The sequence below is a fragment of the Pseudorca crassidens genome, chromosome 18 (assembly GCF_039906515.1).
Source record: "Pseudorca crassidens isolate mPseCra1 chromosome 18, mPseCra1.hap1, whole genome shotgun sequence".
In the NCBI taxonomy this organism is placed as follows: Eukaryota; Metazoa; Chordata; class Mammalia; order Artiodactyla; family Delphinidae; genus Pseudorca; species Pseudorca crassidens.
Window position 1 is genome coordinate 72497124 of NC_090313.1, and position 27759 is coordinate 72524882.

General features: G+C 39.2%; 1 protein-coding gene across 4 annotated transcripts; it reads left to right on the top strand.

Annotated features, from left to right (window-relative positions):
- Positions 1 to 872: 872 nt before the first annotated feature.
- HSPH1 (heat shock protein family H (Hsp110) member 1) lies at positions 873 to 25719 on the top strand. Of its 4 annotated transcripts, none has more exons than XM_067713518.1 (19): positions 873 to 1254; positions 3833 to 3890; positions 5985 to 6125; positions 6866 to 6988; positions 9163 to 9262; positions 10404 to 10537; positions 10949 to 11193; positions 11819 to 12047; positions 13647 to 13753; positions 13987 to 14120; positions 16333 to 16541; positions 18166 to 18297; positions 20725 to 20862; positions 21748 to 21873; positions 23226 to 23333; positions 23435 to 23554; positions 23774 to 23935; positions 24826 to 25032; positions 25134 to 25719. In XM_067713518.1, exons 1-18 carry the CDS (start codon positions 1148 to 1150, stop codon positions 25030 to 25032), a joined length of 2580 nt encoding a protein of 859 aa, XP_067569619.1. In that variant the 5' UTR covers positions 873 to 1147; the 3' UTR covers positions 25134 to 25719. The 4 variants fall into 4 exon arrangements, with proteins under 4 accessions (XP_067569619.1, XP_067569618.1, XP_067569620.1 ...); XM_067713520.1 differs by adding an exon at positions 5301 to 5379 and having other exon boundaries at positions 1186 to 1254; positions 24826 to 25719; XM_067713517.1 differs by having other exon boundaries at positions 24826 to 25719.
- The last annotated feature ends 2040 nt before the right edge of the window (positions 25720 to 27759 follow it).

A 27759-nucleotide genomic window follows, 5' to 3' on the forward strand; every position in this document is an offset into this window, starting at 1 on the left:
TTTCCAAATTACGCCACACCTAAAATTCGCTTAAAAAACCCAAAACCCACAGAACCCTGACATTTTATTCCACAAGAGAATATCCTGCCGCTGATGAATACAAGAATATTTAACACAAACCCTTACGCTTGTTACTAGAAGTTGAAACGTAAATTCCTTTTTCTAATTCATAATTCACCAGCCGTGGTGTAATCTAGACAATAATAGAAGCGAATACCGAACAAGCAGGCAAACAAAATAACGCTGTGGCTGGAAAACGAGCGAAAAGCGATAAAGGGACGCTCCCCCTCTCCCGCGAGTCCCCCAAGACAAAGCCGGCTCCCAGCCCGCACTGCGACCGGGACTACACATCCCAGCATGCAAGGCGACACGGTCTCCCAGTCGAACTACGGTTCCCGACACGCTTTCCTGACAGCGGGCCGACCTCTCTGGCGCCCGGGGGGTCTCGGGTCTCTGCAGGAGTGGGGTGTGTCTCCGCCCGCCCAGCTTCTCCTTCGAGTCTAAGGGTCAGATACCATCGCCCACTAGTAAATAACGAAGATTACGATTTTTCGAGTCATTCTTCGTTGCCCGTTTTATTAAGACAGCAAAGAGCCTCAGGCTAGGGCGGGCGGGGCGTAGGCGGGTCAGCTTGGCCAGTTTGAGCCAATAGCGTCGGAAGGGCTGTCCTGTTGCCATGGCAACGGCGGCCGTCCCCAGAGGGACCAGCCACCCATTGGGTGGAATCTTTCGAGAAGGCTCGAGAAGAAGGAAGCGGAAGTGGCACGTGGAGGGGCCGGTGGAGGCGCCGGTGAGTAAATGCCGCAGATTCTGGAAAGTTCCGATCAGTACGATACATAAGGCTGAGACGCTGGGATCTTCTCTTTCGGGTCGGTAGTTAAGCGGCACGCTGGTGAGCGAGCCGGTGAATATCCAGGCAGGCAGCCCGAACTGTGGAACGACTTGCGGAGACCGAGCGCAGCTTTCTCCCGTGGTTACTCCTCTGTGAGCCGCCACTGTCCCCGGGAATCCGGCGGTGCCAGACCGGCAGATCGTCCGTGTGTCCGTCCGCGTGACAGGACCGGACCCCGCGGGAGCCGCGCGCAGCCGGGGCAGGAAGCGGCGGCCGGAGGACACAGACCAACCCGAGGCGGACCGAGAGCCGGCCATGTCTGTGGTGGGGTTGGACGTGGGCTCGCAGAGCTGCTACATCGCGGTGGCCCGGGCCGGGGGCATCGAGACCATCGCCAACGAGTTCAGCGACCGGTGCACCCCGTAAGTGGGAGCTTGCGGGGGCGCTGGGGGGAGGTTCTGGGGCGAGGGCAGCAAGCCGGCGGGGGCTGCGGATCCCGGGGACCCCACGTTTGCGGCTGGCCGCGGAGCGCCGGGGCGAAGGAAGGGCGATGTGGGGAGCGGTGCGCCCTCCGTGGGGTCGGGATGCCGGCGGCCTAGCCGCCGGGTAGGGGAGGGGGCTTGCGGCCGCGAATCGGATAGAAGGGTCTCCGGGATTCGAGGGGCCAAGAGAAGCCCGGGAGTCGAGTCCCCCGGGGTCGTCCCTTCTGGCGGGCTCCCTCCTGGGGGCCGGTCTGCGGGCAAGCCCGAGACTTCGCTCCTTTTTCTTGGCAAGAAGCTTCAGCCAGCTCCTTGCGCGGCCGCCCCCGTTTCCCCAGCCGGCTTCTCTGAGCTGGCCGAGCCGCCCCCAGCTCGTCCCCCTCCCTCCGAGCATGTCTTTGCGCACCGCAGAGCTGGGGCTGCCGAGCTTTTTCTTCCGCATTGTGAATCTCGAAATGAGCTGGAAGCTTCCAGAGCTCGTCTGCTGCTTCTTGTGCAGGGAGCGGGCGGATTGTAGTTAGCGACCACAGAATCACTCCTTTGATGATGAATCTACCTTTTCTTGCTCACTCGTGGATCATTTGTGAAAGATGTAAACGTCCTTTTTTCTCGTTTTATGAAAGCCGTTAAAGAGGAATCCTAAATCGTGTTCCAATTTCTTTAATTTTGAACGGCTTAAATAAGGAGAGAAAAGAAAAATTGCACACTTTGGTGCTAGAACTCCTCTAGAGGATGGATGTTGTCACTGAATTAAATGGTATATTCTACAGCAGCATGGGGTGGGCAAAGGGTAACATTTTAATAAGCAACTTTTTTGGAGGGGAGTCTTAATTTCTGAATATGTTGTATGCAAACATGCCTGCATGTACATTGATAAAAACAACTGCTTACTTCTCAGGGAAAATGGTGTAGGTATTTTAGTGCCTTAATCCCAAGATAAAAATCATAGAATGAAACATCGAGCCCAAAGGTGAAATGACTGGGCTTATATCACTATTTGAGTGCAGATGAACATTTATGAAAGTGAAGGGAAGTGAGAGGATAACCAGACATTGACAGTATCAGTAGCGTTGGGAAGACTGCTATTCACAGAGCATGTCGTGCACCAACCTCTTTATAAAGCTACAGTGTTTTAGTTCAGCTGTGTGAAGGGCTCTGATCGGAGTATAGTAAGAAACAAGATAGTATCTCAGGATTTCATGCTTAGGTGCAGTTTACATCTTTGTTCTCTTTGGTCCAGTAAAAGGAAGAAGAGTTGTTCAAGGGAGAGTAGAGAAAAATTACGTATGTGGCTATAGTGACCACTGTGAAACTAAAGCTGACAGGTGTGTCTCAAAAATGTAAACCAAGGGCAGTACTGGAGTTTCCCTTAATGTTTTTTATATAATAGATGTTTGACTCAACTGCATTGGCTACTATTAATTTCTGTTTAGTATAATTAGTTTGATTCTCTTCTTGGAAAATGAGTAAATTCGTTCCGCAACTGTATGTTTACTCTGAGCTCGGAGTGCTGTTCTGTTTTTGGAAGGTATTTTTAAGCTCTAGCCTTTGCTCCAGCAGTTCTCTGGCTGTTAAGATGCTATTTAGCACCTGCTCAGATAATCTAGGTCTAAGATGTCTCTGTTATAGCAAGTTTAAATTTGATTCAGCTTGATATTTAATGCCTTCAGTGTATTCCCATTTTGCTCATACCACACCATTATTCCTACCTGCCCTGTAATCTGAAACCTAATTCACTTTCATCCTTCTGACAAGACTTTATTGCTCTGTGCTACCATTCCATTTCCATTGCTCAGAAGGCTGTTTAACAGTTACAAGTCACTTCATCTCTTCAGAGCTGACTTAAAATGTAACTGATTATTCAGTCCTTTTGCTCAGCATTTATACTTGGTTCTGTCGTGGTACTTGCTCAGCATCATTTTTGCTTGGCTTCCTCAAGTAGAGTCTTCTGTATAGGACCCTCTTTTGTGCGTTTAAACTCCGGAAGCATAGCTTAGGCCCACTTGTTTCCGTTTATCTAAAAACCTTTGATCATAAAGAGTCAGATGATATATCAGGACAGCAATAGCTATGATAGTGACGCTTAGATTTGTATGGAGTTGGTAACTGCGAAGTAGTTACACCATATTTTGTTAATCGTGGCTAGGACCGAGTTAATAATACTCTAACTATTCAAAGCATTTTCACAGTTAATGTCCACTTGCTGATAATTGGGGCCTGGAGAATTATGCTGGTGCTTGCAGTACTGGAAAGTGTCCTCTGAGCCTTGAGCAGACGGGAGTGGGGGCCAGGGTGGGGTGCAGCTGCCACCTAGATTGGATTCTCAGAGTTAAGCAGCTGACGAAAGCTTTGGAGTCCAAAGTTGTGCTGTGCTGTGCCCCCTTCCCCTAGAATGGGTAGGGTATTTTTTTCCTTTTTGGGGGTAGGAAATTTATGTTAGAATTTTCCTCTTGTCAGTTAAAAACCTCCACATTTATGCTTTTAACATTTGTAAAACATGGTTTTTTAAAATTTCTTCTAGATCAGTCATATCATTTGGATCAAAAAACAGAACAATTGGAGTTGCAGCCAAAAATCAGGTATGTTCTTTAAGAGGATTCTGATCATTTTTTAAGAGAGAAGTTTTAAAAGTAAAATCTCAGAGACAAACAAAAATACGAAATACCTAAGCCTATCTATTTTTGAGTTTTAGAATTGTAACGCAGATACTCCTTATGAGCCCTTAGATACTTTTTTTTTCTTTTCTCTTCCTTTTGTTTTATTGAATAAGACCTTTAACTTTCTAATTTTCCAACCTTAATTTTTAATAACTTTCCTACCTTCTAATGTATCTAATTTTTAAAACTTAAAAACGAGACACATGAAGTTCTTTCATGTGAAGTTTCTCATGATACTCATTTAAGAGTTAAAAGCTTCCTTTCATGGAAGGAACTTCTAAGAAGCTCTGTTTAAAAGTGTTTTCAGGTTACTTAATAATTAAGGTAGTACGAGGAGAACTTGTTGTCTAGGCCTGTGCTGGCCTGTAGAGTCGCTGTTACATGTGGCCCTTGAGCACTTGAAATGTGCCTGATCTGAATTAACATGTGAAGTATAAAATACATGTGATTTTGCAGGCTTAAAATGAAATAAACAATCTCATCAACTGTTTACATCAAGTGCATGTTGAAATGACAATATTTTAGATGAATTAGGCTAAATAAGTTATTGGAATTAATTTTACATATTAATGGGACTTGAAAATTTACCTATGTGGCTCCCTTTAGGACTCACATTGTAATTTGAACTTTGGGGATCGGGGAGAAAAATAAATAAATATGAAATATGAAAATCCCTTTTGTGAGAGGCTCTTAAGAAAGGGACTGAAAGCAGACCTGTTACAATATGTAAACGTATCAAAGTAACATACACTGTATGCCTTCAGCTTACACAGTGTTACATGTTGATTTATTTAGTTTAAAAAAAAGTTGAAAAAATTCTCTTAATACAGAAAATGGTATTGCTAAAAAAAGAAAACTAAACCTTGGAGTACTATATTATGGCTAGTTGGAAGAGAGGAACAAAAGAGCAAAAAAACAAAGCAGGGAAGAGAAATGGCCGTGCCCACTCAAAGTAACCTGCTCAAAGGGGAGAGACACTAGTGAAGTAACAACCTCCCCAAATGTGGCCGTTGAGAAGACTGATGTCCCGGACCTGAGATCCCACTGCATTTTTGTGGTTATGTGAGGAAAATCTGTTGAGGCTTAGATCTAGCCTGTAGATTACTAGACATATGTCATCTCGGTTTTATAATCGCAAGGAATTTTAGTACTTAAACATTGTTTGAAATATTCCATATTATTTGAAAACTAGTGTTGCCAAGCTATATTTTTCTTTTTAAAAGAAGTAGATCAGAGAAAGAAGTACACAGTAAACGGTTTTGGTATTTTCAAACTAATAACTTTAGAAGTCTTTGTTTTTCATCTTTTAATTATTTTTGTGTTTTAAATAAGGTTCCCACTGCTGACATCTTTGAGTGAAATATGCTATGAAGTGGGACTTGTATATCCAGAGCCTAATCATCAAAAATATGTACGTGCAGTTGAAAGCATTACCTCATATAGAAACTTTTTGAATTATCTTTGCGTTTTCTGCTTTTTGGTATAGATAATTAACATTCCATGCTATTGATAGGAAAAGTAGCAATCAATATATTTTGTGGCACAAAGTACTTATCCTGGCCACTTAGCGACTCAACAAATAGATTACTGTAACAATTAACTCCTTTTTTAAAAAAATGTGACCAGACTATAGTGCTTCTAAATATCCTTTTTCATTTATTCATTAGGTATAAAACAACTGTAGTGGGAGAAAAGGAATGAAATAAAGTGATACATACAGTTCTTGGGGTTTGTTCAGAGCTCCAGGGATAGTTTCACTATCTGAGTTTTTATCTTGCAGACTTTGAAGCCTGTGTGTATCCCTCTCACTGCCTCCCTCCTGGCATTTCTATAGGAAAAGGAGAAAGAATAAAATCCATTCATTGATGGAGAAAGTCAGGGCTCTGGGGAAGGTTACTTATATCCCTCTGATTTGAGTTGTACAAGTGACTTTCTTTTTAATTGCTGTAAGTACTAATAGGTGTTGAAATTAGAAAAAAATTTAAATCTCAGTGTTTGTTTTTTTTTTTTTTGCAGCAAATCACTCATGCAAACAATACAGTGTCTAATTTCAAGAGGTTTCATGGCCGAGCATTCAATGACCCCTTCATTCAAAAGGAGAAGGAAAACTTAAGTTATGATCTGGTTCCAATGAAAAATGGTGGAGTTGGAATAAAGGTAATATAATCGAGCAATCTTAGATTCCTTACTAGGAAACTGTTTAATTCATCTACAGAGAAAAGTACTTAATTCTTAATAAATATGTAACTCAGTTTCCTTATTTGGACAAGATGGTCTTTTATTTTTTATCTAGTCTCTCTTAAACTATAGGTTTATGTTTAAATCATCCTTGAAAATTATTCAAATGGTATATACTGCTGTAACTTAATTTGTGTTTCTCATAACGTCTTGACAATTATAAAATTTAGAATTCATGGTGTTTAAAGAAATCTAAATTGTGTTGTCATATCAAACAAAAGTCTGTTCCAGTACAGCTCATTTGCAGTTGTTTGGAGAGCTACAGTGTAATACAACCAGAAATCTTTTTTTAAACTACAGAGGCATTCCTGTCTTATGATCTACACAAAATAATATTTATCCCAGTGATTCATCTCTTCAGTTAGAGTGGAAATTTACTATCTTCTATAATACTTTGACTAGTACTTTGGATAGGGGAAAAATCTGCCCCAGCTTTTTTTTCTCTTCATCTCTGGGGAAGAATCTTTCTTTTTTTCTTTGCTTTGCTTTCCTTTCCCTTTTTCTCTTCCTTTTACCTTTCCTTTCCTTCTTCTTTTCTAAACAGTTATAACAGTAAAGGTTTTCTGGAAGAGAATGTGTAATCATGTTTGTAAGTTAATATTATTAGCATGTAACTTTTAGCACTACAGTATTTAAAGCATTTTCTTTTCTCAATACAGGTAATGTACATGGATGAGGAACATCTGTTTAGTGTGGAACAGATAACAGCCATGCTGTTGACTAAGTTAAAGGAAACTGCTGAAAACAACCTCAAGAAGCCAGTAACAGATTGTGTTATTTCAGTAAGTAGAGTTCGGCAAGGCAACGTGTTTTATTTTAATTTGCCTTTTTCATGTTACTTTTTAGTATTGAATGTGTGAAAGCTGTCCTACTACTAGAGATCAGAATTCTGCTGCACTCTATACCATAGTGTTCAGCAGCATTGCATAGTAGGTTTGGGTGGTGATTTTAGCCAGAAGTTGCAAAGGTTTTTGAGTGGTGTTACATGTCAATATCTCCTGTCAGGCTTTTTGAAAATACAGACTGATTGGTCGAATTGGAGGATATTCTAAAGTTAGTTGATGTATTGAGAGGCAATTGTATACTTACACGAGAGCTTTTCAGAATTTTATCCACACGTGAGAACCAGAGAGTTGGTTCTTGGTGATAAGTAGTTTTAAAATGTAACCTACCAGTAGTGACAAAACCTAGGTTTTTTTTTTAGCATTGACAAGCCCACTACTTTCAATGGACAGTTGATAATTAGGTTATTAAAGAGTATTTGTAATGGACAGAAGTCATTTTTTTTTTTTTTTACATTAAGATTTATTAACACTCCCTCGTTTATGTAAGGGATTAGGAAATATGTTAATTGATTTATAGGTAAAGATTTGATCTGGGGGAAAGTGTATACATTAAAATAAGATTAGGTGTTCATTATTGAGGTTAGAGAAACAAGGAAAAAGAGAGGCCTTCCTTCTTCTTTTGAAGACTTAGTTCTCTGTTTTTCTCTTCTAAGTAGTTAAAGTTAATTAAGAGAGCTACTCTGATCTCTCCCACTATCTCTTTTCTACCTAGCCCATGTCTCAGAACAGCTGTTACGGTGAGCTGGCGATTGCAACCAGGCTAGACTGACTGTATAGGGCAGGGGGTCACTTCCCCTGCCCCAAGGATCCTTTACATACATTTTATACCTCATCACCTCTCCCACATGAAAGTTTAGTAGTACAGATTTAGTGTATATCTGTTTCTGTACTGTGGTCCTTTAGACAGCCACAAGCCATTGTAACTAGCTAAATATTTTTTTGTCCTTATGTACCAATTTTCACCCTCTACAACGTTATTATTCTCTGTGGCAAATTTGTGCTATGGGGAAAAGTTATCTTTTATTTGGCAGGGTGGCCTGTCCAGACCTGTCAGAAGCCTTTATGGCAGTGCATCCTGGGATATGCAAGAAGAGAGGCAGAAAGGCTGAAATTTCTCTTGCAAGACAGAAGGTGTTCTACTAAAGGAATGTCTGGGTATTGCTTGGAGAAATGCTATTAATCTCTGGTAAAGTTAAAAAATTAAGTTATAAGTCAGTGGTCCTTCCTTCCTCTCCCACCCCCTCTTTAAATAACCTAATATGGAAAACTGAAAGTGTTCTGATTTGAAAGGTGAGCAGAGACCCACCTTCGCTCTTGTCACTCTTTCTGAAGCATTTATAGGTAACTTGGGGAGAAAATGCGAAAGCCACTGTACCAAGTTTTCTCTTAGGTACTTTCCAGTTAAGTGATTATATGAATGTATTGTTAGATGCTCTTCTGGAAGAAAGTGCTAGTTAAAGTGCTGCCCTAGAAGGCAATCAGAAGAATTCATCTAGCTAGAACACAACACCGTAAGAAACTTTATCCCTTGAGCTGATTTTGTTCTTCTTCCTCTTAGAAAAATCAACAGACTTTGACAAAAAAGTTTCATTTTTGTAATCTGAACAGGTTTACTGAATTAGAAGGTACCCCAACGATTAATGCTTAAAACCAACAAACAGCAAACTAAAGGGCAGAGGCTAGAATTAGCTGTATTATCTTTAAGTTCCTGTAGTCTTTATAGTTTAATTACATTTAATGTTGACATAGCAGAATAATTTCCAAAAGAAATTTAAGACTTGTTTGGAAATAGTATTTCATCCTCTTAAATTTAAAGCTTTTTGTTAGATTTAAGTAGCTGTTAATATGTCTTACGAATACTCCTGGTTAGTTTTTATTTCAGGTTAAAATTTGGTTATAATAAATTTGATACTTATAATTTTAGGGCAATCTTTTCAAAAGTAGTTGCGGTTTCTGAAAGTTAAAGAACTTATTCTTTTTCTGTTTTGTGACTTGACTAGGCACTTATTTAGCTGGACTATTGTGAATTGATTACAGATGGTTGTGAGGGATTTGTATGTTTTATTTTGTGTGTTCTAGGTAAGTTAGATTCTTTCCCTTCTTGTTTGCAGGTCCCTTCTTTCTTCACAGATGCTGAGAGGCGATCTGTCTTAGATGCTGCACAAATTGTTGGCTTAAACTGCTTGAGACTCATGAATGACATGACAGCTGGTAAGAAGAAAACTGTTTTTGTGTAGCAGTTAATATACTTTCGAAACTAAAGTTAAGACACACCAGGTCCTGTTATCAAACACTTTCATGTAGGTGTAGAAACACAGCCTATTAAAAAACGTGTTAGATTTGAAAGCAAAAATTCTAGCCTTTCAGATGCTTGTTTTAATGAGAAGTTGGCACTTTTTCAAATATATGAATCTGTTTTCATTAGGAAATTCTTGTATATAAATTTTTTAATCCTTTAAATTAGTTGTATTGGATTTAGTTTTTTATTTCCTTACATTGTTTTTATAGTTAAGAAACAACTTTTCCCAAAACCTCATGATTTTGGCTTTTACAACTACCTTGACTATTGATTTAGCTTAAATTTTTTTTTCCCTCATATGCTTTCCGATTGTATGTGGTTAGGAGTTGATCATTCATCTTATATCAGATATTAATTTAAGCTGTATGATTTGCCAGGCACCTTGGTAGGAATGGATATAGTGGGGAGCAAAGCACTCACTTATCTCCTCTTAGACCTTGTATCAGCTTCTTGTGATTACAGATGGACTCAAAGTCAGTTACAATGTAGTGTATTCAGGCAAAGCAAATAAGGCTTTGTTTAGTATGTTTTTAATAGATGTTTTAAGAACTCAAAGTATTGATAAAGGTGTGTTCTTAAGTATACGTATTTAGAAATACAGTGGTTTCAAAATTCAGAAAAAGCTAACACAGACTACTTAAGATAGATCATTTATTTGCCTTGAATCTAATTGGTAGGACCTGCAATTGCTGTAGTTATATATTAAATTCTTAATTTTTTTGGATAAGCAGTCTCCTAGCAGGTTGTGGTTAAAATGTAAGTATTGTGTAATGAGTCTGATATTGTTTGTGTGTGGTTACACGTGGTTTACATGCCATTGTTTTTGCATTACGTATGTCCTCTCTGTCACATCTCTCCATATATTTAAAAGTGATAGAACATTGTTCTAAAATCAGAAAGGGACAAAGTATGAAGTCAGATATAAAAGAAATATGTTCACTTTTAATTAATGGAAGTACAGTCAGGTTTCCTGCATGTGTGATTACATTGGTAACAATGAAATTCCTAAGAAAATGTGAACCAAAGAATCGAAACATACTAATTTTTTTTTAGTTGCTTTGAATTATGGAATTTATAAGCAGGATCTCCCAGGCCTGGATGAGAAACCTCGAGTAGTGGTTTTTGTTGATATGGGACATTCAGCTTTTCAAGTGTCTGCCTGTGCCTTTAACAAGGGAAAATTGAAGGTAAAGTCATAAATCAGAACTAAGTGACCCAAATATTACATGTGTGACAGTTGTCATTACTTTAGGCTCTTCGAGGTAATGAAAAGTTTGGGGTAAAGATATTAGCCAAGAGTTGTTCCTAAGGTTGATCCTCCATAAAGATGATGTAATCGTTTCAGCTTCTTGCTCAGGAAAGAAAAGCTTTTTAAGGTTATCTTCCATGTAATCATTAAAATTAAAGACATCTTAGAGACTTAACATTTCGTTTGGATTTTGTAGTTATGCGTCTCCTTACTGACTTGGATTTCATGTTGTAGTTTAAATAGAAATTTTGAGCCTAGGAGTCTTTGGTTGTTTGAATAGCAATATTTAAGACTCTAGTTGCAAATATGATTGAAATAACCAGATTATTTGTTGTTTTAACTAAATTAGGTACTGGGAACAGCTTTTGATCCTTTCTTAGGAGGAAAAAACTTTGATGCAAAGTTAGTGGAACATTTTTGTGCAGAATTTAAAACTAAGTACAAGTTGGACGCAAAATCCAAAATTCGAGCACTCCTTCGTCTGTATCAGGAGTGTGAAAAATTGAAAAAGCTGATGAGCTCTAACAGCACGGACCTACCACTGAATATCGAGTGCTTTATGAATGACAGAGATGTTTCGGGAAAGATGAACAGGTGTGTCTTGAATTCTGACAGATTAAAGAAAACTTCTTGCTGCAACTGTAGTCCACGTGTCAGTTCTAGCTGTGGTGTTGTGAGTCCTGGCCCACATTTCAGGATTGTACCGTACCTGCTGGAAAGACTGTCAACGTCATTAGAACTAGGGTTGCTTCTGCAAAGAGGGTTTTAGGAAGATCTGTGTTCAGTGCCCTCGTAGTGAAGTCTTTTGGGTCATTTTCACTTTTTAGTATTTCTGGGCCAGTAATTCAATAATGGTTTCACAGAATATTTTGCAGAAATATTTTGAAGAGAATGGAAATATTCAAAGTAATGAAAATGGGATCATCTAAAACATTAAGGAATAAAATGGAAATCTTAATATAAAAGTGATTTCTTCTAGTAATACCTGTCGAATTGATTTTCTCCTCATGCCCTTTCTGCATCTGTTTCGTATATTTTTTGAAAAAGAAAAGTTACAAATTACAGTATGGTTGAACTTGGCCCATGTGGAATTCAGGGTGTCTGAGGGGAAAAAAAAAATGTTGGGTTGATAAGACTTATTTTTTAAAAAGTAGGACAGGATATTGGCCTTAAGATAAGTTTTCTAAAGATTTCTAAAGTTTTCCTCTTAATTGCCAAGGGCACAGTTTGAAGAACTCTGTGCTGAGCTCCTGCAAAAGATAGAAGTTCCCCTTTATTCATTGCTGGAACAAACTCAGCTCAAAGTAGAAGATGTGAGTGCTGTGGAGGTAGTTGGAGGCACTACACGAATCCCAGCCGTGAAAGAAAAAATTGCCAAATTCTTTGGAAAAGATACGAGCACGACGCTCAACGCAGATGAAGCAGTGGCCAGAGGGTGTGCACTACAGGTATTGCCTTCTCAGCCCTTCTCCGTCTGAGGGCTCATTCCTTGAACCATTTCTGCTTTACTTCATCGAGGTGGGGTCACAGAGAAAGCAGAGCCCAGTGCCCAGTTAGACACCACAAGGGGGTTACTTACATTTCCACAAATCGTGAGGCCGTGGGGACACAGGATCTGCTACAAGTATTGGAAGGTTTAGGAAGTTTAAGATTCAAAGAACTACTGAGCTAGTGTTTCTCAAGCTGGGGATTAGGGACAGGCATGATTCTGAGGGGATCATAGAAAACACGGCTGTAGAGCGCAGAGTAGCCGTGTGGTGGTGCCGGTTGTTACAGAGCACCAAGGAGGGCAGGGGAACGGCAGTCTGGTGCAGTGAGGAATTGATTTGGGGAAAGTTTGCAGGGTTAAGAGTATTAGCTAACAGGTGGTTTGATGAAATAGCTGTTCCCCCTCCAAACTGATTGTAGCTTATCAAATAAGGAGGCAGCTCAGAGGCATGAAGTTTGGCAAAGTAAAAGCACAAAATCTAGAAGTTACTGATACAAAAAAATTAGTATTGGTTTATACGTAGGATATTATAGTCAAATCTGAGTAGTTTTAACTAAAGTTTTAAATTAATTTGTTTAAATTTGATCTAGTTAGCACAGTTTTTTTTTTAATACAAAGCAGTAGATTCTTTACAGAAAAGTATTTAGACTGACTACTGTGTAAAACTTTTAAAAAAGAACGTGTAGATGCTGACTATTGCCTGTAATCCATTGCATCATCAAGATTCCTCATGTTTTGTAGGGTTTTTGTCTTTGCTTCCTCCTTGACAGTGGCGTGCGCCTCCTTCACTGACTCTTAATCACCCAGGACTTCGGAAGCTTATAGTTTCTGTAGAAGTAGAGCTTCTTTTGGCTTCTCTTCTGAAGAATCCTGTGCTATTGACAGAGTCAGAGATTTACTGACTTTTAGTTTAGTCATCTGTTCAGTCATTTTTATGTGACAAGTCTAAATCCACTGGTTGGTCTGTTGGGTGTTGTCTACCCTAAATTTGAATTGACCATCGCTTCCTTCATTCCTAAAATTACTTGAAAATAGGCACATTTTGGTTTTACCCTTTTTCAGTCTTAGACATTTGAAAGGCAATGCGGACAGAGCTGTTTGGATGTATATACACATTCAAAAGTGATACAGCTTGTAATTAAAATTGCTGTCAGCAGGGCATTTCTGGAAAGACCGCTGCTTTTTCCTCAGCCCCTGTGAAACTTACTAATTAACAGTTGCTAGCCTAAGATTCATTGTACTGTTTAACTTTATATCTAGTGATTGCCGTAGTATTTAGATGATAAATCACTTATGCTTAAGACACGTACACTGTAAGCAATTTCGAATTTGAATTTAAACCTACCCGTTCTATTTGAATTGATTTTTTTTCTTTTTTAATATTTATTTATTTGATTGCGCTGGGTGTTAGTTGCAGCAGGCGGGCTCCTTAGTTGTGCCTTGCCAGCTCCTTAGTTGTGGCAGGCGGGCTTGAATTGATTTTTACATTAAAAGCTGAGTGAAATTTTTCATGTGCTCATGATAATTTTTTTCTTTTTCTTTTTCTTTTTTTTTGAAGTGTGCAATCCTTTCCCCAGCATTTAAAGTGCGAGAATTTTCCGTCACTGATGCAGTTCCTTTTCCAATATCTCTGGTCTGGAGTCACGATTCAGAAGATGCCGAAGGGTATGTAGGAGAAAATTACTTTATTTTCATATAAAGAAAAATTAGCAAATGAATTTCATGGTAGAGTGTTTGATTAACTGGGATCTTTCAACAACAGACTTACCAAAATATTTCTCTCATTCTGAGTTATAAATGGTGAGATGGGATTGATACAGCTCTTAGAATGTGTTTATTCTGTTTGCATAGCACAGTGAGCTTGAACACTTGAGCTGAATGCCTTTGTTTCCTCTTAGCGTCCATGAAGTGTTCAGTAGAAACCATGCTGCTCCTTTCTCCAAAGTGCTCACCTTCTTGAGAAGTGGGCCTTTTGAGCTGGAAGCTTTCTACTCTGATCCTCAAGGAGTTCCATATCCAGAAGCAAAAATAGGTAAGCAATTCATTGTAATTACTCTTTTGAAGACTTGACTTAGTCAGTGTGCAAACTTAAACATTTTTTCTGTTCTTAGCAATGTTGAGTGGGACGATGCCATGTGAAGACATTTTCATTTTGGAATAATGGTGATGGGGAAAATCTCTTTGTTTTGTTGGTGAATAAACTGGCCTATAGAGATGCAGTGACTTGCTGGTGCTCTGCTGGTGCTTCCAAGTGTATATATATATAAGAGCACTTGAGTATTTTTCCTTTTCTGATACAGTCTATACTTTATCACCTACTTTTTTTTTTTTTTTAAAGAAGATATTGGGGGTAGGAGTTTATTAATTAATTAATTTATTTTTGGCTGTGTTGGGTCTTCGTTTCTGTGCGAGGGCTTTCTCTAGTTGTGGCAAGCGGGGGCCACTCTTCTTCGCAGTGCGCGGGCCTCTCACTATGGCGGCCTCTCCCGCTGCGGAGCACAGGCTCCAGACGCGCAGGCTCAGTAGTTGTGGCCCACGGGCCTAGTTGCTCCGCGGCATGTGGGATCCTCCCAGACCAGGGCTCGAACCCGTGTCCCCTGCATCAGCAGGCAGGTTCTCAACCACTGCGCCACCAGGGAAGCCTTATCACCTACTTTTAATATTAACCTTTTCTCTGGGTGAAATGTTACTTGCAGAATATTGCTTAAAACCTGGCTTGGAAACCATTGAAGCTACTTCTCAAATGTACCTTTGTACTGTAATCTTTTTTTTTAAAAAAAAATACATCTTTATTGCTACATTTTTCCTGGGGAGGTTTGACACTAGCCATCTATTTTGACCCATAGTTAACTCTGAAAATGTGGGAGAGCTACAGGCATCTTCTTCAATGGGCGTGTCTCTTTCCCAGGCTACTGGTAAAATTTGCCGATATTGCTAGATCGCTTCAGGGCTCACCTTTGCCCCACTCCATTTCATAATGAAATTGTTTGAAGGAGTCTAACCTGGCCAGTTGTGTTTTCTTTCTTAGTACTTAAAACTAAAAGTGTTCTGACACAGGGGAGTTTTTATTTTTTAAAACAGCTTTTATGAATTTATTTATAGATAATTTAAGAAAATCATTGAATATAGACTAAAATTTTGACAGGCTGCATTCTAGTCCCCATTGTGCAGAGGATAAAATCTAAGCTCTTTAGCATGGCATCACAGTTTTCATTTTATCGCCAAAACCGAGAAGCTTGCACAGACTTAGAGAGCCGTCTTACCTCTCTCTCCTGTGAGCCTTGTTGGATGCCCTTTAGTAAATGCTGTTTCTTTAACTGGATCTTTTGGTAATTATTTCCTGAACCTCGTGATTTGATAATTAATGAAGGTCTATTCCAGTATATTTCACCGACCTACTAAATAAATCTAACTTTCTGTGTGTTTGTGTAGACAGCACTTAATTACAAGGCTATTAAATCTCATATAGTGCTCTGCACATAACAGGTTCAAACTACTTAATTTTGTTTACTGGTTTCTGTAGTAACAGTACTACTATTGGTGGAGGTGATAACTAACACTTAGCCCTTGGTTCCATAGTTATAAGTGCTTCAGTGTAAAACACTTGTCAACTCAGACCACAAAAGCACAGATAAAGTAACTTACAGCAGGTCACACGGCCAGGGTTCAAGCCCAGAGAGTCTGGGTCAGTCAGCACTCTGAACTCCTACTCAGAAATGCTCTGGAACTGCTCTATAACGCATGATAATTTCAGGCTTTGATACAAGTTTTAGCTCACCTCTCCTATTTGAAACATAGGAAAATGTTTGGATCATTCAGTCAGAAAAACAGTATTCCCGGGAAAGGCCCTACAGAATCAGAATGCAGGAAGCACTCGATACCATCTGCCTCACGCTTGGGATTTCCACGTCGAGGTTGTGCTCACCTGGAGAAATAGGGTAGGAGGCAGCGGGGGCAGCTTGTCATCAGCCTTCACACAGTGTCTGTGTCGGAGTGTTCAACAGAAAGTCACAAGAGTGCCCTTGCCTTTGAAGGTTTTATGACATATTAAAACTAATCCCAAGTGTGATAAGTTAGACTGTGTACTTCTGAGTCTATTTTAAGAGGTTATGTTTATAGTATACATTAAAGGGCTTAAATGTAACTCGGTAGAGGAAACGGGGAGATTTTGGAATAGCAATATATAGCCTTTGCTTGATAGAGTTAGATTCAGTTCTGAAATTGTCAATTTCTTTTTGGTCTAGGCCGCTTCGTAGTTCAGAATGTTTCGGCACAGAAGGATGGAGAAAAATCTAGAGTGAAAGTCAAAGTGCGAGTCAATACACACGGCATTTTCACCATATCTACAGCGTCTATGGTGGAGAAAATCCCAGCTGAGGAGAACGAAGTGTCTTCTGTCGAAGCAGACATGGAGTGTCAGAATCAGAGGCCATCAGAAAACCCAGACGCCGAGGTACGTTTGTGGGTAAGCCTTTGAGCTTGAATATATAGTTGACTTAATTCTAAGCCCTAAGAGATGGGTAGGGAAGGGTTAAAATATATTTTTCTTAATTGTGGCTAAAATTTTGGTTGATTGGACAGTAATATACAGCGTGGAGTTCGTGAACTGTGACTAAATTCTGTATAGCTTTATTTGAACTGGCATGTGATAATTTAGAGTGGGTAAAGGTTCTTTGAATTGTTCGTTTAAAGACACAGGCCATTTGAGAAATCAAATGCCGACTGATGATTAAGAAAAAAAAGACTAAATACAAGAGCTACTTAGTGAAATACATAGCAAATATTAATGCTGTGGTTTTTGGGGTTTTTTGGTTTTATTTTTTGATCGTATGGCAAAATTTGGCTTTGGCGTTTTAGAACCTACGTGCTTTTATTTACACGGTTTGCTGTGTTAGGGAGGGAGGAGGCGAAGTGTCCGCCTGGAGTACAGACGTTGTTACCGTCCACGATGTTAATGTAGATAGACTGCGGCAGCACGAGTGCTGGTTTTACATGGTCTGCAGAAGAATTCTAGGAAACTCAAGTAGATGAGCTGTTATAGTTCATTTCTGGGTAATAATCAGAAATAGTTTAAATGAAGAGGTGTAGGCAGTTACAGTGTTTCAGTTCAGATGTGAAGAAGGTATTATAACTATGATCGTTCCTAGAACATTTAAGGAACATTAGCATTTGAGCCTTCATTTTGTTCTCATCAAGAAGAACTTCAGTGTAATGAATTAAATGACCAGGGCCACATACTTTCTCATTAGGCTACAGACACCATTATTCTAATGCCTGTTGTCTCCAGTCTCTTAGTACCTTTTGGATATACATACACCAGGAGTGCCTTGCTTCTGGATATCTCAGTGTCTGCCTTAGGATCTTGAAACTCTGAAAGAAAAATATGAGAGACTTCCAGGTGGGCAGCAAGTAGTTAAATTCGAATGTTTCAGGCTTCTCCCAAAGGTGGGAAAAGATCATAGCAAGCACTGGTTTACTGGGGATTGAGGTGTCTATTAACATGTAGTATTTGTTCTTTATGCTGGGAGTTTTTGAGGTGTAAATAGTTGGATCACGAAAAGAAAGTGGGGACAGAGAGGGTCTTGCGTCTCTCTAAACTGAGGTGATGAACCCCCAGATAACTGATCGTCGGCTGTTTTATGTAATTGTTCAGTTCACTGAAATGGAGATGTGTCGAGATGTGTGACGGCCGCTGTGAAATTAGGTTTTTGGGAGCTTGTTTCTGGGAGAGAGGCCTAGAGGAAATCTGCTTCCTATGCTTTTGAGAGTTAATATCTGTACAAGGCTAGATGGAAGCTTCTTGAACGAGAGTTCTTGATTGTCATCACATCAATCAAAACGCTTACTACTTGTTTAACTACATTAACTGTTATCATTCAAAGAATTTCTTACAGGTTTACAGTATCTAAGAGGTTTTCAAGTACTTTGTGTTTGTATGCTTTTATCAGCATCTTTCCCCCCCACCACCTATTAAGATTTCAGAAATTGAGTGTACTGTGTTTGGTGCCCGATAACCTTTTAAATTTATACAAGTACACCTGCTTTCTACATCCTTTGTGCCTGGGCTTTCATTTCAGAAAAATATCCAGCAAGACAACAATGAAGCTGGAACACAGCCCCAGGTACAAACTGGTGGTCGTCAAACCTCACAGTCTCCCCCTTCACCTGAACTTCCCTCAGAAGAAAACAAAACCCCAGATGCTGACAAAGTGAGTGACTCTTCCAGTTCATTCCGTTAGACAGTGTTGCAACATGTGATCATTAATGATATCATTCAATCCGCAGTTTCAAGAGCAAGCACCAGGTTATCGTATTCCATGTAGGGTTTTTTTCCTGATAATTTTCTATATTTTCCAACTAAAACCAGTTAGAGGTACTCCACCTCAGCTGAGGGAATTGAGTATCCTGCTTTTTAGACCTGAAAGCTTCCCTTCAATAACTGCCGCTCCAAGCAACAGGAGGCGAATGCATACCTTTTGTTGTCTTCTCTAGTGCTAGAGTATCTGCAGTTGCGAGCACCTGAAACAGATACGTCCTGGTGCTGTGTGATTAGTTTCCATTTGATTCATCCAATGATAAAGACGCGGGCTATAGTAGTCTAGTAAAATTTTTTTCTCCTCTCAAATTACCTGTCAAATTTATATAAATTAATTATGATGATCTGGTAATAAGTTTCCATTGTTATCCCAGATCGGCACTTTTTGCAGAACTTTGTTCTTTGTGCAGGTGGGATGTAAATCATTAACTTTCATTAGTAGTTTGGTTTTCTCTCATTCTGAGGACAGAATTCTTTACCCTCACATGAATTACAGAATTGTCCCTTGGGGTCCAAATGCACGTTGCACTTGGTAAAAGGTTCTGGTTTTTAATCTCCCATGCCCTGATTGATCCCTTGGGGGCCCTGATATGAGCTGCAGGTCCTGATTCTGATTTCTGGAAACCTTCTTTTTCTCCTGTTAAAGAGGTATGTGATGATGGTGTAGCAGCATTGCTTTCTTTGCAGTGATTGGCTCCTTAATTTCAGCATCCCTCCCCTTCACCACTTAGCGTTGAGCATTAACTGACTTAGGCCAGTGGTCTTAGTACCTGTCTAGAGCACGACACTGGGTAGCATCTTACGTTCTTAGTTGTCAGTGGGACCACTAGTGTCAAACCCTTTGGAACATTACCACAGACCCCCTTGGAGGATTCCTCGTCTGTGCCACGTCGAATGCCGTTTTGTGATACGTTGGTTTTGTCAGTAGTTGGTTTAATTTTGTTCGGCTAGATAGTCTTATCCTGACTTAACCTGCATATATGTGACTGTCATCCATTTGATTCCCAAATATCTGTTGCACTCCTGTGTTTTGCCAGGTGTAGGTGTCATTTTTCTTTCTGTGTTTTATGCCCCCAGAGCATGCACAAAATATCGGGGGGTTCTCGTGCACTAGAGGGAAGAAGAAGACATGGACATTGCAGGCTGACTGACCAGATCATTGCTAGGGATGCAGCTCACAGCACTTCACAGACATGTGGTCTCTAAGGAACGCTGAAACAGAAGTCTGGGGAACATGCGGTCTCGTCCCGTCTCTGTCTTTATAATTTTAGCCAAGCCATTGAACCTCTTTCAAGTCCCAGTTTCTTATATAAAGAGCCTAGAATTTTAACATCCTTCATAACTCCCCGAAATTCCCCAGTGTCGGTGCTTGTTGTGCCTCGTGGGCTTGTCCCTGTTTTACCATCTCAGCCAATCAGGGTACACGTTACATAACCCTTGGTTATCTTCTAATCTGTCCTACAGCTGAGTTTCCTAAATTGCGTTCTTTGTCATTTGTGCTTATAGGAACCTGCAGAAATGAAAATACTATGAAAGGCTTGGAAAATTCAAGGCCGTAGGAGATACTTCTTTAGCCCTGTATTTACATATTTTGGAAAAACTGACAATAAACTTAGCATTTGCTACATCATTCCATTTGCTTCCATTTTAAGACTTTAAAATCTTTTGACCTTGCAGAGTTGCTAATGAGAAGTGGTATCACTCAAAGCCAGATAGTAGAAATAAGGAGATGTATATATATAGACATATACGTGTGCATACGTAATTTCCAAATTCAGGAAATTTTAAAAGGCACTCATCAGTGTAGTGATAATTGTAATTAAAGCACATTTAATGCTGGGATATAGGGCCTTAAATATATATATTACAGGAATAGAGTTGATCCTAACATGCTTAGTAGTTGGTCAAAATTCATCTGGTGTTAACATTAGATTGTAGGCTATAATTTAAAGATGTGGTAATTTAATAATAATATGTTTGCCTTTTTGGAGTCGCAAACATTGCTTAAAGGGATTAGAAAGCAAGGACTGATGAAGAAAAGCTTTAGCAGGAGAGTTTAAATTTAAATTTAATAGGAAATGAAAAATATCCTGGTGAATTCTTTTAGGGAAGTGTGGCATGTTTAAGTGTAACTGCAGCCCTGATTTAAAATGCATGGGTGGAAAATTAGATGATCTCTTATATATTCTTCCAATTTTATGATTTTAGGAATTTTAATTTTTCCTGAGTCCTCAGTAAGTATGATAGGGAGATTTTTGTTATTCAAGGACTGTTTAAGAATTTCTCCTTTTTTTTTTTTTTTTTTACCCCTCTTCCCAAGGCTAATGAAAAGAAAGTTGACCAGCCTCCAGAAGCTAAAAAACCCAAAATAAAGGTAGTGAATGTTGAGCTGCCAGTTGAAGCCAACTTGGTCTGGCAGTTAGGGAAGGACCTTCTTAACATGTACATAGAAACAGAGGTAAGTGCTTCATTTACGTATTTTTATTTTGGAATGTGTCTAGTTTGGCCCTTTTACGCATATTTCTAGTAGATAAATGGCTATAATTCTTTCTCATATCTCATAAGTCTATACAATTTTTAGGGATAGGATGAAGCCAAAACTAATGGTTTTTTCAGTTAAATTGTTTTTAGCAAGTTTTGTTTATATTTTTGTAACCTTATTAAAGAAATCTATACCATAGATCATTCTGCTTGGTATAAAATTGATTGCCCAAGTTTTTATGAAGAAATCGGGTGCTAATATCTTCTAGCCCAGAGAGCGATACAATTGGTATCTCAGGCCACACTGAATATTTCTGTTAAAATACATTATGCTTCTTTGTAGTCTACATATATGAAATAATTGGTTCATTTTTCTTTTACTGAGATGGGAACATTGTATTTAGAAATTTAATAATTCTATTCCGTTTATATTTGGTAAATAAATAGATTCTAAGTACATGTATTTATCCTTGATTTTAAAATGTGGTGGCAGAATTGTGTGGCTGTTATACATTGGTCAGTATTAATCCCAGTAGGAGACAACCAAGTAACTACATAAAAGAAAACAAAATTGTATAAAAGCAATAGATTGGTTTTTTCCTTAGTATTAAATCTGAAATGTGAAAGCTATGTAATTTATTATAAAATGTTTAAAAAAAAACTCATTCTGTGTATTTAGAAAATGAAGAACTTTGTAGGAATTGTTGGAAGAATTTTATAAGGTATAAATTAGAACTGTTAAGACTGATTTTTTTTTTTTTTGGATATAATCCTTGATTTTGTTAACTCCAGAGTCTAAATAGTTAAAATATAGTTACAGGTAGCAGAGGACTAGAATTAACCTCTTCTGTTTTCCTGACAGGGTAAGATGATAATGCAGGATAAATTGGAGAAAGAGAGAAATGATGCTAAAAACGCAGTGGAGGAATATGTGTACGAGTTCAGGGACAAGCTGTGTGGACCATATGAAAAATTTATATGTGAGCAGGTATGTTTAGGGCTCTGTTTTTATTCAGATAATCTCATTATGAAGTGTTTAATATCAAATTTGACGTTTAAACCTCTACTAGATTATGTAACTTGAGCTCTTTGAAAACAAAACAGCTTGAAATAGAAGTTGTATAAACAGAGTCATGGAGGGAGAGGCTCACTAGTGATGTGCCATTTTATTCTAGTTTATCCACTGAGTTGAGTTTTTACCATCAAAGAAAGAACCGCTCGGCACTTTTATTCATAGTCTGTGACATCACAGTTACTGTGGCCTAGAAACATAAATAAGAGAAAATCCTTGCTTTCAAAGGCCTCAGACTTTTTTTTATGACTCTGGTGCCTTGGTTGCTCTCTGTCATTGCTTTATCCCATAAGACTTGTTCATCCAGTCATTCCAGAGTTTATCAGGCACCACTATTCCCCTTAGGCTTTTGTCAGCTCCCAGGAGCAGTATGGCTCTAAGCAGATCCCTGAAGCTCATTTGTGAAAGATGGGCCTTGGAGAAAAACTGGCCAGTTAGAAATCTCGAGTGGCTTTGGAGTTAATTCTGGACTTAGGAGAATGTAAACTGGGAGTCTGTTTAGTCCTACGATCCTGAGGCTACTTTGTACTGTATTTCTTTCTCAGCTCTGAAGCTGGATTTCTTATGGTTGGGATTCTGAGGTAGAGATGACCCAAACCAGCTAGACCTTCTAAAGCCAGAGTATAACTGCATACTTTATGTGAGTTTGTTAGGAATGGCTTTCGTGTGTGTTCAGTGATTGAATTGTCAACTTGTTTAGTTTTCCTTTCAGTATTTGGTAGTTGTGGAAGTGAGTAGAAAGTTACTAATTGAGACCTAATTGTTTTGGAGAGTAGGAAGATGATTCTTTTTTTTTTTTTTTTTTTACTTTTCGGCTGCACTGCGAGGCACGTGGGATCTTAGTTCCCCGACCAGGGATGGAACCCACGCCCCCTGCAGTGGAGGCGCGGAGTCCTAACCACTGGACCACCAGGAAAGTCCCTATGATTCTATAACCGCATTTCAGTGTACAAATTGTCCAAAATCGGACTACTGAAATACAGTGTTATAAGTCAATAAGAGCATTTTACCACAAATTTTCAAATATCCCTGTGTAAAAGAGAGAATGGCCTAAGAATAACTGTCAGTCCCTCTTGCAAACTATTGCATGGCGCTAATAATGCAGTGTTTATCGCTCCCGGATACTTTGCAGTGAAGAGAATCCAGCTAATCAGTGCCTTCCTAGAAATGAAATGAGCTACTTGATGTGTGACACTTCTGAGGACGACCATTTTGACTATTTTAAAGTAAGATTGCCACTAATACTGATTCTTGTGTTCCGTATGTAGGATCATCAAAATTTTCTGAGGCTGCTCACAGAGACTGAGAACTGGCTCTATGAAGAAGGAGAGGACCAAGCTAAGCAGACGTATGTCGACAAGTTGGAGGAATTAATGGTAGGCCCTTCTCTCCCCCTAGAAAGCAGTACTTGGGTTTCAGATTACAGACTTCTAAAATACAATTATGACAAATACTAATTTATTACATTCGGGTTTAGAAAATTGGCACTCCAATTAAAGTCCGGTTTCAAGAAGCTGAAGAACGGCCCAAAATATTTGAAGAACTAGGACAGAGGCTGCAGCACTACGCCAAGATAGCAGCTGACTTCAGGAGCAACGTAAGTCTCTGTAAAGTGCGAGGACGCCACCCTCGATTTACAAGCTCGTGTTTAAGTTGAGGAACCTTCATTGTGAACAAATGTTTGTTCCTAAGTGAGAAATTGGGTTTTGGTGTGTGAGACCAGAGGTACACGTGAACTTCATGGAAAATTGGGTCAAGTTAGATGCTACTGTTAAATACACTTAATTCTACAGAATGACCAAGTTTTTCCATTTAGGATGAGAAATATAACCATATTGATGAGTCTGAAATGAAAAAGGTGGAGAAGTCTGTTAATGAAGTGATGGAGTGGATGAATAACATCATGAACGCTCAGGCTAAAAAGAGTCTCGATCAGGATCCCGTCGTGCGTGCTCAGGAAATTAGAGCGAAAATAAAGGTGCGTGGCATTGTCTGGTGTGTACTGCTGGGTTTTCTTAGGGCTTCTGGTTGCAATCCTTTGAACCTTGAACATAGCCGTTTTTGCTTGAATCTTTTTACCTCATCCCAGGACCAGATTTCTGAGTTTGTTATTGACATTACAAAATGTGGAATACCTTGTAAGTTTCTGTTAAACTTCTGTTTCTTCATTTGTTCATTTAGTTCAACAAATACATTTGTTGAGCCCCTACCATGTGCCAGTTACTGTTCTAGGAGTTTAACTGTCAGTGTACAAAGAATGGAAGTCACCTGCCGGTGTGAGGAGGACTTGACAATAAACAAGCGTGGAAGGATATCAGATTGTGTTAAGTGCCGAGGGGAAAACAGTCAAAAGGGATTAGGAAACTCGGGGCGGTGGAGAGGGACCCAGGTCAGTATTCATCAGGGCAGGCCTTGCTGAGCGCATGAGGCTTGAAGGAAGTTGGGAAGAAAACCAAGGAACTGCTTTCTGCCTGGAAGAATATTCAAACACAGTGAAGGTTAACATGAGCCTTTGAGGTCATGGGCTATAAGCTTGAATTCCAGCTCTTTGCTCACTACTTTTTCTGTTCCTGAGGTTAAGTTACTTAACCTCTCCTCCGTAGGTGGGGATGATAATTCCTACCTTTTAATAACTGCTGTGAGATTAAATGGGTTAATAATATGTGAGTAGTTAGTAAGTCCCTGACATACCATAGAAGAATATTCACATCTCTTTTGATCAGGCTTCAAGCTATAGTTTTGGGCAAATGTGTTGAGCAAATGGAGTTATTTGAGAGTTGGTAGAAAAATACTGGTTCGGGTATGTAGGAAAGTAATTGAAAATGAACTGGAGTTAGTCTGATTATTAGTTTTGTTTGCCTTTCTTAGGAGTTGAATAACACGTGTGAACCTGTTGTAACACAACCCAAACCAAAAATTGAATCACCCAAACTGGAAAGAACTCCAAACGGCCCGAGTACTGATAAAAAGGAAGAGGACTTAGAAGGCAAAAACAATTTCAGTGCTGAACCTCCACATCAGAATGGAGAATGTTACCCTAACGAGAAGAGTTCCATCAATATGGACTTGGACTAGGTGACATTAAACTGACTTAGTGCTTCAATTAATAAAATATTTTTGCCATGGTATGTGATTCTACATGACATACTGAGACTATTTATATTTTCTTTTTTAAGGATGTTTAGAAATTTTGTGTATTATATGGAAAAAGAAAAAGCTTAAGTCTGTAGTCTTTATGATCCTAAAAGGGAAAATTGCCTTGGTAACTTCAGATTCCTGTGGAATTGTGAATTCATACTAAGCTTCTGTGCAGTATTACCATTTGCATCACTGAGGATGAAACTGACTTTTGTCTTTGGAGAAAATAAAGTGTATTCAAGAGGGCTGTGGTTAAACTCTTCAAGCATTGCTCCGCCAAGGTAGTTTTCTTGCATTTTGCTCTCCGTTTCAGCATGCGTGTGGGTGTGGGTGTTTATAAACAAGACTAAGTCCGACTTCGTGAGGGCTTTCTAAAATTAATTCTGTCCAATAGAATATCACTTTTTGCTTTGATATTATTAAAAATCCAGTGACTAAAAGCAAAAGCTAGTGAAATGTGTTAGCAGCATGCAGAACAAAACCTTTACAATTTCTCTCTCCTTACCCAGTGCCGTGTCATGTGAAGCTGTAACGTGGAGGAAACGTTGATTCTGTTTGTAACTGATATTGTGAAGCCTCTTAAGAGCTTTAAAATAAAGTTCATCTTATGGTGTCATTTCTAAACAGTTTTGTCACTGATTTAAAAATGGGATTGGAGCAGCATGGTGTAAACTGTGAGAATCCAACTTTCCTTCTTTGCTGTTTCTTATATATGCTATCACTGTTCTAAATGAGAATGACTTTCTCCTGATAGAAAAGTAGCATATGTTGATTACAGTGCACTTTTTTAAAACTACAGAGTTAAGTGTAACTTATCTACCACCCAGAAAAAAACAACTCTTCCAGCCTTTCTCTCCTGACGGTGGTGTGTGTGTCAGCACGGGGGGGTGGGGGGTGTGTGTGGGGGGTGTGTGTGTGTGTGTGTGTGTGTGTTAGTGTAGTGTAGGCTGTTTTTTAAAGCTCTGTGTATCAGGGAGATCAGTAAATATCAGGTTTTATAACTTCACTGCGGTGCTGAGTCCCATTATAAAGACATGCATGTTAATACATAAAAATACTTGGGCCAGTCCCAGTGTTGGTGGGCTTTAGGTGTTTCTCATATTCTAAATAATGCTGCAATGAATCTTGTCTCAGGACAAAACTGAAGCAGTGTTGGGGAGAAGGCCTGCATGCTTAGGTTGGATAACGAGTAACGGTTACCACCCACCACTGTGCAGCAGTTACCTCCCTCACCAGCTAGGGGTGTTCATCCTTTACCTGTTGCCAGTCTATTATAATAACTACTGTTGAGCTGCTCTGTACCAGGTACTTCACGTAGTTTGATTCTCAAAACCACCCACGAGGTTAAGTAATTTACAAGATCGCACAGGCATTTATCAGAGTTGGGAACAAACCTGGGCGCTCAAGTTAACTCAGAGTGTAAAGCCCACAGTCCAGACAACCATTCTGCATTAAGTAACGTGTCTTCATTCGTGTGGTGCGTACTTCAACACTTTAAATTTGCCTACTAGTGTTTCACGAATTGAGTATTTTATTCATTCTCGTCTGTAATGCTTGAATATTGGTTTTTGTGTAAAACGTTCTTATAAGGATCTTAACCATTTGCCAGGTGGTCAACGTTTTCCCACTTTGTAATATCTTTGACCTTTTGCCATCTGGAAGCCTTACATTTAACTGTAATCTATCTCTGGGTTTTTATGGTTTTTCTTATGTTCTCTTAATGCACACTAATATATATTCAATGGGTATACATTTACCCATAGAGAGGAGAAGACAGTGTTCTGTGTACAATCAGGAAGCTCATAAAACCCAAAGATTTTTAAAAGTATGAATGGGAAAACATTGTTTTTTCTTTTACCTCAAAATAGCACCTGATGATAATGGAGGAAGTATTAATCTGGCCTAAATCAGTTTGTTTCCTATTCAGGGTTAGAAATTTTCTATAGCATCACTTTTCTGTAAAGGTGAAGCAGAATTTCAAAAAATGGCTCAACTGACTATAGTTTGCAGCCCTGAGAATTGCACTTTGGATATGGGAGAACACATTGTCATGTTGACTATTTTATAATACATTTTAACATCATACCTAGTAATCACCTAGAATCCTCAGGACATGGACCAGTTTGGATAAATGCTGTTTCACAAAAGACTGAATTTTGTATTTAATTTTCCCTTAGATTGTCACGTTATGACAATATTTCCAAAAATGTCTAGTCATTTTAGTAATTGAACTTTGAAAATTAAACCTTTAGTCTAGTTCATCATGAACACTGGTAAAGCCTGAATAGCAATTAACTTAATTTCTTGGGTAAAGTCCCCAAAGTTGACTTGATTTCTATTTGTCCTTGATTCCTCATCAGAAAGAAGTGTAATGTGCCCGTCTCCAAAATAGCCGATGGAGAGTTACTTTCTGAAAGGCCAAAAAATAAATTTCACATTCAGTTAATGTGAGCAATGACCACACACTTTTATCAGCAGCCTTCAGGGTATTTTCCCCTGTTACCACTTGACTGTTTATGTATACCCAGACTTCTGTCTTGCCTGTGGTATTTGCTGTGGAGGGATGTCTCACTCTATGTAATCCTGGCACAAAACAGTTGTGTCATACTTTTATGGGGGAGACTGAGTCTTAATATTTGGAGAAAGATTCCTTTTCTCAACGTA